General features: G+C 39.2%; 1 protein-coding gene across 2 annotated transcripts in view; it reads right to left on the reverse strand.

The window, feature by feature from the left end:
* Window positions 1-17,197, reverse strand: part of LOC121440611 (WD repeat-containing protein 7-like) — a 284,512-nt gene that overhangs the window by 6,648 nt on the left and 260,667 nt on the right. For both annotated transcript variants that reach the window (XM_041641378.1, XM_041641377.1), the window contains one exon: window positions 1,748-1,852. In XM_041641378.1, the coding sequence (XP_041497312.1) occupies window positions 1,748-1,852 (105 nt within the window). The remainder of the gene's footprint in view (window positions 1-1,747; window positions 1,853-17,197) is intronic.

The raw sequence follows: 17,197 nt of genomic DNA on the forward strand, positions 1-17,197 counted from the left end.
GGACACTGGGTGGGGCACAACTAAGCAATGCAGGAGCTGGGTGCACCTTCAGGTCTGATGCTGTTTGGGAGTGGCTGGGCTGTCTGGTGTCCTTGCACATGCAGATGGCACCAGGCAGCCTGTGAAGCAGCGGACTTGTGGAGCTGTGTTCACAGGCTCAGACGTTCTTGAAAAACCCAGAAATGTCAGGGAGCCAGCAGAGAGGGACCGGAAAAGGAGTGAGAAACATACAATCCAGTTCTAGTATATGGTCTAAGCCTCCAAAATACGAAAGAACATTAGATTAAAAAGTAGTAAAAGGTTCTGACAGGTTGGAAGGTGTCGCATTTCAGTAGGATGTTGTTAATTAAACAATTTATTATATTCATTTTACATCCTATTAGCTTTTTTTAAAACCATCATCAGGTTGTGTTGAAGACCTCAAAATTTTAATTAATTTTTCAGCTTTCAACGCAATATGCTGGTCTTATTAGTGCATTTGTATCTTCTGAAAATGAAGTTATATTTTTCTAATTGTCAGGACTAAAGGGAGTTAAAAAGAGGAGGAAATGGTGGCAGTTAATAGTCTCCTATAAAAATTAGTTGCTCAAAATTAGTGTTTTGTTTAATCAAAACTAAATATGCATATATAATACTTAATTATATATTATAATTATAGTACACATTATAATTTATATAGAACATACTATATTATATGTGACATATAAGAAGATATTTAATTATATATTTATTTTGAATTATATTTAATTTTTATATTATATATAATATTTAATTTTATATATAAACATAATTAAATATGTGTATTTTTCTTCATGAAATGTCACATAAAGATATTCTTAGTCCTTTTTTTGAGACAAGGTTTCTCTGTAGCTTTGGTCCCTCTCCTGAAACTAGCTCTTGTAGACCAGGCTGGCCTCGAACTCATAGAGATCGGCCTGCCTCTGCCTCCCGAGTGCTGGGATTAGAGGCATGCACCACCACCGCCCAGCTCAAGATACACTTAGTTTTTCTTAAAATGCTTTGTATATTTTAGAAATCCAGGATATTATGTGAGTACCAGGTCTGGCAGTACAAGCCTATAATCTCAGCACTGGAGAGGTAGAAGGATGTTGAGTTTGAGGTAAGCCTGGGTTATAAGGTAAACAGTTTCAAAAAAAAAAAAAAAGGAAAAGAAAAAGAAAAGAAGCAAAGCAACAACAAAAAAAGAAAGAACAACCTTCCACCAAAACAAAAACATGACAGAAATGAAAAAGGAGATAAGGGACAGGCATAAAATACCAGGACAACACCCAGTATCCTATGCTCCATTAAAGAAGATCCCAAGACCTTGTTAGAATGCTACCATAAACCTGTTACAATGCTATTGCTTGACTGCAGCTTCCCGTGGACTCCGATCCAGCCAAGCTTCACCTATGTTCTTCCTCTACCTCGCATGGCTACACCCAGATGTCCCTTGCTCTGAAGGCTTCCCACCATCTCATTCTCAGAGACTCTGGATTTTAACTGCTTGCATCTGTGCTTCCTTTAGAGCGAAGACTCGGGAGAGCTTGTGTTCCTTCTCTACGAGATTGTTAACTGTATTCCCAGCACCCTGCAGGTTGGCACTTTGCACATAATCAGTAATCTGAACACTTGACCTTTGTGTAAGGGAGGGTGGGCGGGCACAAAGGAAGAACGGCAGACAGGCCCAATAGGAAGCCCTTCCCACTAAAGCCCACCACGCAGTACATATTTAAGCCCTGCTTACCTGCCAGAAAGAAATGTGGCTGTCAGTGTTTGAGTAGGTGGCAAGATAACGCCCATCAGGAGCAAAGGACACTGCAGTGATTGGTCCCTTGTGCCCATGGATTGTCTGAAATGAAATTAATAGGACATTAGTGACATGCATTCTATAGACCTCTTACAAGTACTTCTGTGAGCATGCTCAATGTTGAACAGGTGATACCATAGATATTGGATACTGCGAGCTGTAACATTCTTTAGTTATAAAACCAGGTTATAAAAATGAAGGAAAGTAAAAATTCTTCATGTGTGTAAGGGAATCAATCTTGTTCTGAGGGGTGGGTCTGTCTTCCAGTTTGAAAGGCGTTATGAGCCCAAAGAGAAAGTACATATTAGTGGGCAAATCAGATCTTTAATTCTTTACATTACAGGGAAGGATTCTGCACTTCATTAGAAAGATGTGATGATTGTTCATGCTTCTCAACTTGGGGATTAACTAAAAACCAAGTGGTTGGGCACACCTGTGAGGGAATTTCTTCTTAAGTAAATCTTTTGAAATGGGAAGAAACACTTTTAGTCCAGATCTTCTTAGGTAAGAAGATTCACTTTTAATCTGGGCTATCCCCTCTGCTAGCTGCTTATCTAAAGGACATGGAAGGAGGAAGCATGCTCTCTTTAGCCAGTTGCTATCACAGTCCATTCCATGACTGGTATTAGAGACTTCTTCTTCGGGATTCGGGTGTATACCGAAGACCAGCTGAGACATTAAACTGGTGGACTGAACAGCTACTGAATCTTGGGCCTTTTGTTGGTAGACAGCGACTGTTGACCTATTTGCTGTATCACAGCCTGTAAGCTACTCTAACAAATCCCCTTTAGGTACAGATGGAGATTTAGTCTATCAGTTCTGTCCCTCTAGTGAACCCCAACTAATATAAAAGGCAAAAAATAAATCAAAATTTACCCAAATTACCCAGAATCTCGCTTATCTGAAGTGAAAACCAGTCAAACCTATATTATAGTTTCCTTGCTCTGAAAGAAGTTAAAGATTAATTCCAACTCCTTAATAATTACACATTTTTCATGATTTATCCTTGATTTTCCACCAATAACACTGTGCTTAACTGCACATAGCTGCAATTAGTAAATTACTAATATATATATATATATATATATATATATATATATATATATATATTTGCACTGGAAGTATGAGCACATCTAAATCAAACACTATTAAAAACATGGTAACAGGGATAGTCTTGAACCTTTGCCAATAGCTAATCATTGATTTAACAATGAGTAATGAAAAGGAAGCTCTTTTTAAAGTAGGTCTCTGACAAAAAGGTCATCACTAATAGAACAATACATTCATCCAATCATATTTGTAATTACTGAAAATAATCCATGCTAAGGAAATTGGCATAATTCTGTAACCCATATTCAACCATTAAGCATCATACCTCCTCTATGTTAGTTAATGTCCAGAATCTTCCCTTTGTCTATAGTGGATTGGGCAAACAGTCTCAGTGAACAACAGACCTGTAATGCCATTGGGGTCATACATGCAGTAAATTTTTGTAAGAATTTTTACATAATGCATATCTGAAAACTCAAATGAGAAAGACTAGGGATGACAGAGACATGAGCCAACCATGTCCTTAATGTCCTTTGCTCCCTTCTTTCCTGCCATGTGATTTGATGGCCAAGGTACTCAGAGAAAGAGTGTTATTTTGGTAATAGAGACCCGGACTCTAGGCAGCATTAGGCTCACTACATATGGACCGTGGAACCAGGGTCATATTATTTAACCTCAGAGTATCAATATCTATAACATAGGGATGATGATGTTCATAGTGATTATATGTGTGTCAAAGAGCTTTGTGAAAATTAAATGAGCTAATATACATGTTGTAACCTGCACATAATAAAAACTCAGCAAATACTATTGACATTTTTTGTTCCGCTTCCTTACCTAAGAATGACCACACAAATCTAACAATCACATAATTCAACTGTTTACTGTTTTTTTTTAATAACCCCTCACCTACAAATTCCAAACCGTTTATGTGCAATCAGTTTCACTTGGCATCTAGATTGCTTAGAAACAGACTTCAGACTTCACTCATTAAAATAGACACCTGGGAGCTATCCATGGTGCTGGCAACAAGTGTGCTAAATAAAGCGATGGATACTGACTTGTGCTGAATAGCTAGTGAAGGAAAGCAGTGTAATCAAACGTCAACCATGCTAGGATGAAAATTATTCTAGCCAGGAGAAGAATCTTTAAGAAATTAAAGGTCTAATGACACTTAATAGACCAGCTTAAAGAACTCAATGGAAAAACAAATTCATTTTTAAAAATTAATATCCAGTTCTGGAAAAGCACAACAAAAACAAACACTTGACTTCCTTTTGGCCAATCTGAATTTTTTTTTTGTTAAGAAGATTTATCAGGAAGACCTTGGTTTATAACAGATGGTCATCAAAACCAATTATTATTATTATTATTATTATTAGCAGTAGTAGTAGTAGTACTAATACTAGTGGATTGAAGCCAGGGCCTTGAAAATGATGCAGGCATCCTAGAACAATCCAAGCCCTGGACTATGGGTGTATTTTGTTGTCCTGAAAACTGTTTTTAAAAGGTTGGTGCCTTCATTTCCACATCAGAAGACATAGCTTCTTGTTAGCTGCTATCTCTAACAGATGCTGTAAATAAGTTCGTCCTGGAGATTTTTTTTTAAATAAAGAAAATAGTTTGTTTACTAGACACATTTCTTTTTATGGTGTAAGAGTCATTACCTAATCCAATGGTATTTCCTTTACTGCCAGGAAGCTCAGAACTAAATTTATGCCCAGCCTGTGTCTATAAATACTGCCTACACATCCTGCTCATCTTCGCTCTGTTTTCATCTGAGTCATTTGAAGTCCAGATATACTCCAAGTTCGATTCTAAATTTTTTGGAAGTATGTTTTGGACAAACTGGGGTTCACCTTAAGAGCAGGTGAGAAGACATGCCAGCAGGTACCTGCACACACCCGTGAACACATGTGCATGCACACATAAACACACAGGTACACACGTGATAAAATGCTTCTGGGTACGCCACAGAAATCCTTCTAAAGCAACCCCCAGAGGCTCCAGGAGCATGGCTGCAGCTGACACATGGGTCTTGTAGATGAGGAAAGAGGACCGGGGCGGGGCAGTTCTTCTGCAATCCAATGTGGTCCAGCTGCTGGGTGCATCACTGCCTCAGCCCTGGAGGTACTCTGGCCCCCAGTATAACAAAATGATGCCATTGTCATTTGCTCAGATTCTCTGGACTTGAATACTGTTTAGAGATATCACCCGAACTGACTTTAAACTCAGCTCCTGCACAGAATCAGACACCAGTTGTGGAGGATTTCACTGAACTTAAGTGACTTGTGAGGTGCAAACCCAGTCTCAGATGCTAAAGGCCATTTTCAAAACAACAGGTGTCAAAAAGTAGTTTGACTCCCTTTTTGTTTGCATATGGGTATCAATGTCTTGTTATGCATCTTTTTTTTAGGCAAAGATATTGCTATATTGAAAAGACAGAGAAGAAGAAAATAATATAATTTGGAAGTGCTGGAGAAATAAGAGAAATTCTACAATTATCCCAGGCAAGAGACAGAAAACTAGATTGTTAAATACTCCAACCCATTGCCCAGTGAAGGAAAAAGAGCCAAGGAACAGGACTAACAATGACCAGTGTTTATTTATATTATATCGAGTAATAAATATTTCCCACCCATTTCTCTCTCTATGGTTCCCTTCTCATCCATGTGGTTGAGACACAAACAAAATATTTGTTACTTTTAACAAAATTAGGAAAATTATGAACTTAGGCAAAGTTTTATAAAGAGAGAGTCCAGTATATGATTTGCATGCCTTTCCAGGGCCCCAGCACAGGAAGTCACAGATTTCATGGCAGGTTGTCAAGGAAGTAACTTTTCATAGTAGATAGGAAACAAAGACATAATTCTGATTGACAGTTTTGCTTGCCGGGTGAAGAAAAGGCTCATTCAAGCAGAGCTATTTCAGATGAGTTCAGAAGCTAATGTTCCCTGCTCTTTTCTTCCAAACAACTACTTTAGGAAAATTTCAGCAGATATTTAAGAGTCATCAGTTCAAGGAAACAAATGCTAAGCGCAGTAAATCACTAAGGTAGAATTAACCTTAAACCATTAAACAGTGATCATCTCACTACGGCTGCTCATAAGGCTCAGATCATAACATTGTCAAAAAGTGGATTTAACTACGGTCAGTCACAAGGCTCAAGTGAACGTAAATTATCATTGCATGGAGCCTGCTCAAGTGTTTCTGTGAAGAACTCTTAAGACCTCATGATGTTGCCAAAAGGTTATCTTTTTTATTTTTACCTTTTTTGTTTGTTTGTTTCTTTTGTTTTTCGGGACAGGTCTCTCTGTAGCTTTGAAGTCTGTCCTGGAACTAGTTCTTGCAAACTAGGTTGGCCCCGAACTCACAGAGATCTGCCTGCCTCTTCCCCAGTGCTGGGATTAAAGGTGTACACCACCACCGCCTGGTTAAAAGGTTATCTTTTTAATTTTAAGCAATGAGACCTACTTTACTGACAACATATATCTTTAATTTTACCTTAGTCTTGATCTTTATAAGTCATCCAGTTATAATGTTTTACAAAAATAAATGCATAATAAATGCAAGACTTACCTAGTACAATTCAAAAAAGGAAAAAAAAAACCATACCGTTAGAAGTTAGAGAAGAGACTAAGAAACTGAAATGAACTTGGCTGTTTGCATATATACATACACATGTAGTTGGCTTTACTGTAATGTAAAGATTCTTTTACTAGTGATTACTCTTACCAATTTTATTCACCAACTCACGGCTATAATGAATATAAGACATACTGGACACTTTGCTAATACTTCTAGCCATATACTGTATACTTAATCAACATTCCCTATAGATTTCTCTAAAAATTTCCCTTCAATGAAAAGTGAATTAAACACTCTATTAATGAGGTTAGCTATAGAGGAAGGGTGTATTTAATGTTCATAAAGTAGGTATGTTTAAACCTTTGCACCTTTAATGCAATCATATTGCCTAATAATGAGCAAAACTAAAGCCTGAAGTTATTAGCCAGCCTTACTACAAAGAAGACGGCCTCAACACTGGTTCTTCCTGTTCCTAAGCTGGTGAAATATATCCCCCACAGAAAAAAATCAAAAGGCTGTATTGCTCAGTTCATAAGGATTATCAGTATGTAGATATTTAAACACTATTTAATCCATCAATGTCCGTTAGTTTATCCCCAAATGACATATAAATCACTGTTAGTGACTGCACATGGCCAAAAGTGCTATAGTTATTTTTCAAAGGAATAGAGTCCATTTACTTGGTTTCTATCTTATAATAAAACTTATGGTAGCTCACTTTGTTATATTTATCCTTAAGTCTATTCCCATTAAGATGCTACAATGATATCAAATATACTTGTCTTCTCCTCAAATGTATATTCGGTTCAATTAGACAGTGGTAGAAAATAATTCAATTCATTGACTATGTCCAGTGACTCTGTTAGAGAGATGCCATAGCAGGTTGTCTCCTGTTAGAGAGATGCCATAGCAGGCTGACTCTGTTAGAGAGATGCCATAGCAGGTTGACTCTGTTAGAGAGATGCCATAGCAGGTTGACTCCTGTTAGAGAGATGCCATAGCAGGCTGACTCTGTTAGAGAGATGCCATAGCAGGCATCATCTCAGCCTTCCTTCAGAAAAGTAGCAAGAGATAAGACAAACAAACAAAAACCCAATTTCCAGCCCTTAAATCTCTTTCAAATCATTGTAAATCACCAACAGGCTTGTGTGCTGAGACAGTGGGAAAGAACAGAGCCATTGAGAAAAGCCGTGCTCCTTTGAAGACTATAGAGCCGCAGGCTTACAATGACAACATTCTTATTTTGCATATTTTGTGTCTCCAGCAAGAAAGAGGCAGGCTCTTAATTTTATAACCATTCTTTTTTTTTTTTTTTAAAAAAAAACCTGCTGACTTTCTCTGCCTACAGAGAACACACAACTAAGTGAATCCATGAAAACCATCAGCCATAAGGACTGTTGAAGATGGCAGTGTGCTCCTTTGTGGGAGCCAGCCCTACACCTTCCTCCATCCTGCAAAATGAAGAAACCATGGTAGCTCTGTGTTCAGAGGTTTCAGCTGCAGGTGAATCCAGGACAGGGGATCTGCTTCATCTATGGCTGCTCTCTGACCAGTAAGCCCTGTGTGTTGGTGCTAAATTCTGCATCTATTTGCCTCATCCTCCTGAATGCTTGCATTACAGGCATTTTCCACCATACCTGGCTCTTTTATTTTCTTTGAAAAATATGAGTGGAAACACACACACACACACACACACATACTGAAAATCACTTCTAGTCTATTTACTTTTTAGAAGTGCTTGTAAAAAAAGGAAGCACTCCTGATCAGATCCCATCCCTTTAGGAACTACCAGAAATCCCTAGATACGTTCTTCTAGGTTTACATTTAAGAGTTTATATTTGTTACCATGGCTTATGTCTGTATATGATGTGTGTGTGTGTGTGTTGGGGGGGGGTGTTGCCATGAAGCCTGTATGAAGGTGAGAGGACAACTTTGTGGAATTGGTTCTCTCTTTCTAACTTTTTCTTTTGTTTCCTTGCTTGCTTGTTTTAAGATAGGCAACTCATAGAAGAAAAAGTGGGAAGTACACTTGAACACATTGGTATAGGAGACCACTTCCTAAATATAACCCTAGCAGCACAGACACTGAGAGAAACAATTAATAAATGGGACCTCCTGAAACTATAAAGCTTCTGTAATGTAAAGGACATGGTCAACAAGACAAAATGACAGCTTACAGAATGGGAAAAGATCTTCACTAACCCCACATCAGACAGAGGTCTGATCTCCAAAATATACAAAGAACTCAAGAAATCAGTCATCAAAAGAACAAATAAAATGGGGTACAAATCCCAGAGAACTCTTAACAGATGAATATCAAATGGCTAAAAAACACTTAATGAAATGCTCAACATCCTTATTCATCAGAGAAATGCAAATCAAAACAACTCTGAGATTCCTTCTTAGACTTGTAAGAATGGCCAAGATCAAAAACACCGATGACAACTTATGCTGGAGAGATTGTGGGATAAAGGGAACACTCCTGCATTGCTGGTGGGAATGCAAGCTGGTACAGCCCTTTGGATATCAGTGTGGCAATTTCTCAGAAAATTGGGAAACAACCTACCTCAAGACCCAGCAGTACCACTTTTGGATGCTCAATCGTGCCACAAGGACATGTTCATAGCATCATTGTTTATTATAGTCAGACCCTGGAAACAACCTAAATGCCCCTCGGCCAAAGAATGGATAAGGAAAATGTAGTATATTTACACAATGAAGTACTACACAGCAGAAAAAAATAATGACATCTTGAAATTTGCAGGCAAATGGTTGGAGCTAGAAAACATCATTTTGAGTGAGGTAACCCAGACCCAGAAAGACAATTATCATATGTACTCACTCATAAGTGGTTTTGAAACATAAAGCAAAGAAAACCAGCCTACAAATCACAACCCCAGAGAACCGAGACAACAATGAGGACACTAAGAGAGACATACATAGATCTAATACATGGGAAGTAGAAAAAGACAAAAGCTCCTAGGTAAATTGGAAGCATGGGGACCTTGGGAGAGGGTTGAAAGGGAGGGGAAGAGAGAAAAATGTAGAGTTCAAAAAAAAAAAACCCAACAAAAAAGACAGGTTCTCCCCATGTAGCCCCGCCTGTCCTAGAAATTACTATGTAGACCAGGCTGCCTCAAACTCATGAAGCTCTGCCTACCTTTTCCTCCCAAGCACTAGCATTAAAGATGTGTATCACCATGCCTTTCTGTCTTTTAAGATGAGTTCTAGGGACCAAATACCTTGCCAGGTTGGTGCAATGAATAACTTTACATGCTTACTAATCATCACCCCAGCCCACTTTCCAGATTCTATGTTAGCTTGTCTATGAAATCGTAAAACTTGTCATTTTCCAGAATGATCAACTCTGAAGTTCTCTGTGCTAAGTTATTAATAGTGTGTTTGTTAAAGCTTCAATTGTAAGACTATGTAAAATATTAAAGTAGTAGGTTTAATATTACACAAAACATGCACAGTTTGGGGAATAAGCACATTTCGTGTAATGTTAAACCTACTACAAGAGCAATAAAGAGACATTGTTTAGTATATGATATTAAGTTGCTTTTATAGCTGGGTTGGAGACTAGTTGTCCTGGTTTGCTTTCCATAGCTGTGATAAAAAACAATGTGGAGAAGAAAGGGTTTAAAGGCTTATAGGCTCCAGTCTATTATTGAGGGAAAACAAGACAGGAACTCAAGGAAGGCACCTGGAGGCAGATACTACAGCAGACACATGGAGGAATGCTGCTGCTCACTTGCTCCTTACGACTCGCCCAGCTACTTTCCTTATGTGGTCCAGGCCCACCTTCCCAGGGATGGCACTGCCCACATTGAGGTGGGTCCTTCCATATCAATCAACAAACAAGAAAATGTTCCATAGACCTGTCCACAGGCCAGTCCAAATCAGATCACCTCTACCCAGGTATGTCTAGGTTTATGTCAAGTCGACAGAACCTCTGACACCAGTCATCTCTGTGAAACAATAAAGTGTACGCGGTATTTTAAAAGGGACAAGTCGTACAAATGGGAATACAGCCTTTTGTTAAATAAAGGAGTATGATTGCTTAGTTTATATTAAATAAGAAGTTCTTTTCATATTTATCTTGTTTGGATTTCTGCAAATACACTGTCACTCAATATCCTGGTACACACAAATTGAACATTTATTTATTATCATACACTAGAGAAGTTTTTCTATGCAATATGTTACAGTGTTTCTATCCCTAAGTCTGTTTGGAACGCTGCACAGTTATTCACTGAAACAGTGTCATAGACAGTAATATGATTTCTAGGCCAGCTTCTAGACGCTCATAGAATTCTTAATGTTTGAGGAATTACAGTTCTATAGAAGCACTACTTCTAACAGTTTCCACAGGGGAAAGCATTCCAAGTTCAAGTCAGACAGTAGGAAACTAAAATCTAATGTAGGAGCCAGAAACCAGCTGGCCTGGGTCCGAACGGACTTGCTGAACATAGCGGACAATGAGGACTACTGAGAACTCAAGAACAATGGCAATGGGTTTTTGATCCTACTGCACGTACTGGCTTTGTGGGAGCCTAGGCAGTTTGGATGCTCACCTTACTAAACCTGGATGGAGGTGGGCGGTCTTTGGACTTCCCACAGGTCAGGGAACCATGATTGCTCTTCCAGCTGATGAGGGAGAGGGACTTGATCAGGGGAGGGGGAGGGAAATGGGAGGCGGTAGCGGGGAGGAGGCAGAAATCCTTAATAAATAAATAAATTTTAAAAAATTAACATTTCTAGATATAGAATGGACATTTCCAGGTGTTGTCAGGCTGGCGGCAGTCTGTCTGGCATGTACACTAAAGAATAAGATTAACTATCCTGCCTTTCTAGACCTTGGTTTTACCCCCAATTCTAAGCTAAAATCAGGGAGAAATTTTACCTTTTCCCATATACACCTTTGGGTAGATATTAAATTATGGAATTACTGTAAGGGTAGGCAGAAAGCCTTTATACTTTTCTGATTATAAATGATTGTGTGTGTGTGTGTGTGTGTGTGTGTGTGTGTGTTGGGGGGGAGACACACAGAGAGAAAACACATGCTGGAGAACACAGAGGGATTGCAAGACTGAAAGAGCACTCCCAGCAGAGAAGCCAGTCTATCCTAGGGAGAGTGGTGGCTCCACCACCTCCAGAATGGCTAGGACCTGTAGTTTATGGGCTGCAGCGATGACATTAGGAAGGATGGCAAATTAGGCTGAAGATAGCAGGAAAGGCTTGGGATTATTGCTGAGTGTGTGTTGTGAACCCAAATTGAGAAAACTTCTCTTAAACTGAATAAGGATGATGTCTTTAAAACTACTTACAGAAGACATTATTTTCCAAGCCATCATATTCTCCATATGATTTAGACATCAAAATAAACTCAGTTAATTTTTAAACATTTTGCAATGTTTGGAGATTTATAAAACCATGTAATGACATGGTTTATTTGTCTCTCTCTCTCTCTCTCTCTCTCTCTCTCTCTCTCTCTCTCTCTCTCTCTGTGTGTGTGTGTGTGTGTGTGTGTGTGTGTCAAGTTGACATTGGGTAATTGGGTATCTTCTCCAGTTTTCTCTACCTTACTTTTTAAGACATGTTCTCTCTCTGCATCTAGCATGCACTGGCTGGAGACACTGGCGAGCCAACAAGCTCCAGGGATGCACCAATCTCTGCCCCCTGGCACTGGGGTTATAAGAGACCACCATGAGACCTAGCTTTTTATGCGTGGGCTGGGTATCTGAATTCAGATACTCATACTTACACGGTATACACTTTTACCAAGTAATCCATCTCCCTAGGCCCCACAACAAAGTTCTAGATGTTCATATTTGTACAAGTACAGCTTATTTGAAAAAAAAAAACCATGGTAGATAATTTGATCTTCTCATGGAGTACTTGTGAAGCTTAGAGTGCTAGGAAACACACCAAGAAGAATGCTGTGGTGGTTTGAGTGTGGTTGCCCCCCACAAGCTTATAGAGAGCTGCACTATTAGGTGTGGCTTTGTTGGAGTAGTTGTGACCTTGTTGATGAAGTGTGTCACTGTGTGGATGGGTGCGACAGACAGACCACTTCCTGCTGCCTGCACGTCAAGATGTAGCCAGTGCAATGTCTGCCGCCGTGCTGCCGTGTCCCACCATGATGTCAATGGACTGAACCTCGGGACTGTGAGCCACTCTAATTAAATCCTTTCCTTTGTGAGAGATGCCGAGGTCATAGTGATTCTTCACAGCAATAGAAACCCCAACTAAGACAAATGCTTTTTAAGGATATAGGGAAAAAGTACAGAAATCTTACTTTCTGTATTTTTAGTGTATACCTTATTTCAAACACACAGAAGTCTTGGCACAGGTGTATAGCATATTCTTAGAAACCATGAAATGATCGGTTTGATTCTCAACAAACACAAAAAGAAAAAAATAAACACACACCAGTCTTAACACGAAAATCCTTCTGCTTTGGAATTTTGCTTATAAAAATTTTCACAAATTTTAAATAGCACAGAAAGAACAAACAAACAAGTACTGAAGGGCGAATTCCCGAAGTCTGACTGTGTCCACATTTTGCTTCTTTTTTTTTTTTTTTTTTTTTTTTATTTTTATTTTTATTTTTTTTATTTATTTATTTATTAAGGATTTCTGCCTCGTCCCCACAACCGCTTCCCATTTCCCTCCCCCTCCCCCGATCAATTCCCCCTCCCTCATCTGCTCGAAGAGCAATCAGGGTTCCCTGACCTGTGGGAAGCCCAAGGACTGCCCACCTCTATCCAGGTCTCGTAAGGTGAGCATCCAAACTGCCTAGGCTCCCACAAAGCCAGTACGTGCAGTAGGATCAAAAACCCACTGCAATTGTTCTTGAATTCTCAGTATTCCTCATTGTCCGCTATGTTCAGCTAGTCCGGATTTATCCCATGTTTTTTCAGACCTAGGCCAGCTGGCCTTGGTGAGATCCCAATAGAACATCCCCATTGTCTTAGTGTGTGGGTGTACCCCTCGTGGTCCTGAGTTCCTTGCTCGTGCTCCGTCTCCTTCTGCTCCTGATTTGGACCTTGAGATTTCTGTCCGGTGCTCCCGTGTGGGTCTCTGTCTCTGTCTCTGTCTCCTTTCATCGCCTGATGAAGGTTAATATTCCTGAGGATGCCTATGTGTTTGTCTTTGGATTCACCTTCTTATTTAGCTTCTCTAGGAACATGAATTATAAGCTCAATGTCCTTTATTTATGGCTAGAAACCAAATATGAGTGAGTACATCCCATGTTCCTCTTTTTGGGTCTGGCTTACCTCACTCAGGATAGTGTTTTCTATTTCCATCCGTTTGTATGCAAAATTCAAGAAGTCCTTGTTTTTTACTGCTGAGTAATACTCTAATATGTATATATTCCATACTTTCTTCATCCATTCTTCCGTTGAAGGGCATCTAGGTTGTTTCCAGGTTCTGGCTATTACAAACAATGCTGCCATGAACATAGTTGAGCATATACTTTTGTTGTATGATAGGGCCTCTCTTGGGTATATTCCCAAGAGTGGTATTGCTGGATCCAGGGGTAGGTTGATCCCGAATTTCCTGAGAAACCGAAACACTGCTTTCCAGAGTGGTTGCACAAGTTTGCATTCCCACCAGCAATGGGTGAGTGTACCCCTTTCTCCACAACCTCTCCAGCAAAGGCTATCATTGGTGTTTTTTATTTTCGCCATTCTGACAGGTGTAAGGTGGTATCTTAAAGTTGTCTTGATTTGCATTTCCCTGATTGCTAAGGAAGTTGAGCATGACCTTAAGTGTCTTTTGGCCATTTGAAGTTCTTCTGTTGAGAATTCTCTGTTCAGATCAGTGCCCCACTTTATAAGTGGGTTGATTAGCCTTTTACGGTCTAGTTTCTTGAGTTCTTTATATATTTTGGAGATCAAACCTTTGTCAGTAGCAGGGTTGGTGAAGATCTTCTCCCAGTCAGTGGGTTGTCTTTTTGTCTTAGTGACAGTGTCCTTTGCTTTACAGAAGCTTCTCAGCCTCAGGGAGTCCCATTTATTCAATGATGCCCTTAGTGTCTGTGCTGCTGGGGTTATACATAGGAAGTGGTCTCCTGTGCCCATGTGCTGTAGAGTACTTCCCACTTTCTCTTCTATCAGGTTCAGTGTGTTCGGACTGATATTGAGGTCTTTAATCCATTTGGATTTGAGTTTTGTGCATGGTGATAGATATGGATCTATTTTCATTCTTCTACAGATTGACATCCAGTTTTGCCAGCACCATTTGTTGAAGATGCTCTCTTTTTTCCATTGTATACTTTTAGCTCCTTTATCGAAGATCAGGTGTTCATAGGTTTGTGGGTTAATGTCAGGGTCTTCTATTCGATTCCATTGGTCGACTTCTCTGTTTTTATGCCAATACCAAGCTGTTTTCAATACTGTAGCTCTGTAATAGAGTTTGAAGTCAGGGATGGTAATGCCTCCAGACAATCCTTTATTGTATAAGATTGTTTTGGCTATCCTGGGTTTTTTGTTTTTCCATATAAAGTTGATTATTGTCTTCTCCAGATCTGTGAAGAATTTTGATGGGATTTTGATGGGGATTGCATTGAATCTATAGATTGCTTTTGGTAGAATTGCCATTTTTACTATGTTGATCCTCCCAAACCAAGAGCAAGGGAGGTCTTTCCATTTTCTGGTGTCTTCTTCAATTTCTTTCTTCAAAGACTTATAGTTCTTGTCAAGTAGATCTTTCACTTCCTTGGTCAGGGTTACCCCAAGGTATTTTATGCTATTTGTGGCTATCGTGAAAGGTGATGCTTCTCTGATTTCCCTCTCTGCTTCCTTATCCTTAGTGTATAGGAAGGCAACTGATTTTTTGGAGTTGATCTTGTATCCTGCCACATTACTAAAGCTGTTTATCAGCTGTAGGAGTTCTTTGGTAGAATTTTTGGGGTCGCTTATGTATACTATCATATCATCTGCAAATAACGAAAGCTTAACTTCTTCCTTTCCAATACGAATCCCCTTGATCTCCTTATGTTGTCTTATTGCTATTGCTAGAATTTCAAGCACTATATTGAAGAGGTATGGAGAGAGTGGACATCCTTGTCGTGTTCCTGATTTAAGTGGGATGGCTTTGAGTTTTTCTCCGTTTAATTTAATGTTAGCTGTTGGCTTGCTGTAAATAGCTTTTATTATATTTAGGTAGGACCCTTGTATCCCTATTCTCTCCAAGACCTTTATCATAAAGGGGTGTTGAATTTTGTCGAATGCTTTTTCAGCATCTAGTGAAATGATCATATGGTTTTTTTCTTTCAGTTTATTTATATGGTGGATTACATTGATAGATTTGCGTATGTTGAACCAGCCCTGCATCTCTGGGATGAAGCCTACTTGATCATAATGGATAATTTTTCTTATGTGTTCTTGGATTCGGTTTGCCAGTATTTTATTGAAAATTTTTGCGTCGATGTTCATGAGTGAGATCGGTCTGTAATTCTCTTTCTTGGTTGGGTCTTTTTGTGGTTTTGGTATCAGGGTAACTGTAGCTTCATAAAAGGAATTTGGCAATGACTCTTCTGATTCTATATTGTGAAATACATTAAGGAGTATAGGTATTAGTTCTTCTTGGAAGTTCTGGTAGAATTCTGCATTGAAACCATCTGGTCCTGGGCTTTTTTTCGAAGGGAGATTTTTGATAACCATTTCTAATTCTTCGCGAGAAACCGGTCTATTTAGATCATTCACCTGGTCTTGGTTTAGCTTTGGTATGTGGTACTTATTCTTGGAGAAAATCAACAAGATCGACAAACCCCTATCCAAACTAATTAAACGACAGAGAGAGAACACGCAAATAAATAAGATCAGAAATGAAAAGGGGGACATAACCACAGACACAGAGGAAATTCAGAGAATCATTAGATCTTACTACAAAAGCCTGTATGCCACAAAACTGGAAAATACAAAAGAAATGGACATTTTTTTAAATAAGTACCACATTTTGCTTCTATGACTACCTTAGTGCGTTTGGATATGTTCGCCTGACCAGTGTCTCATCAGTGCTTATCATTTCTTTGATCTCAAATCAAATTTAGACAGTGGCAAGATAAAGTTGCAGTGAAAACGTACATTTTACCTGCACAAATAAGATACAGACTGGCTGACATTTTAAAAAGTAAGGCTCCTTACACTGAGTATTAGGACTGTTTAGGATGTGATGGCAGTAATTCAAGGACCACAGTGAGTGACCCTGGCCGCAGCGTATGAAATACATTTATCACTGAGACTGCGTGCTGGCCGCCAGTCAATATGTGCCTCTCATCTGTTAGGAGCTCTCCTGCTGTGGCTCCCTCATTACAATTTGCTTTCACTTCCTGAGCAAATGACAACTAGAAAATGAGGCAGTTTCTTTCCTGACCAAACTTAATCCAGAAAAAAATTAGATGACAGCTGAAGTCACCCAAGTGTTACAGAGAACTTTACATGTGTTCGTTAGGTACCTGACACACCGGGTCACTAAATGTGACAGCCAACAAGTTAGTTCGCTTCCTTCAATCTAGTTCTACAGTGGGACGAAATGTTTCAGAGACAGAATTTTCTTTTTTGCTTATGTCTTAGAATATCCCATTTATTCAATCAAACAACTATGATAAAGGAGACCGATAAACTTTTGCTTTAGATACACACTGCAGAACATCTTGAATGCTTCAGAAAGAACATCCAGCTAAAGTCAGAGTCTGGGAAGGACAGAGACTGCACTAGGTGCTTTGCTCAGGTAGGC

This window comes from Microtus oregoni, unplaced genomic scaffold (genome assembly GCF_018167655.1).
Source record: "Microtus oregoni isolate MIOR12 unplaced genomic scaffold, Mior012 000069F_ref0000032, whole genome shotgun sequence".
Taxonomy (NCBI): Eukaryota; Metazoa; Chordata; class Mammalia; order Rodentia; family Cricetidae; genus Microtus; species Microtus oregoni.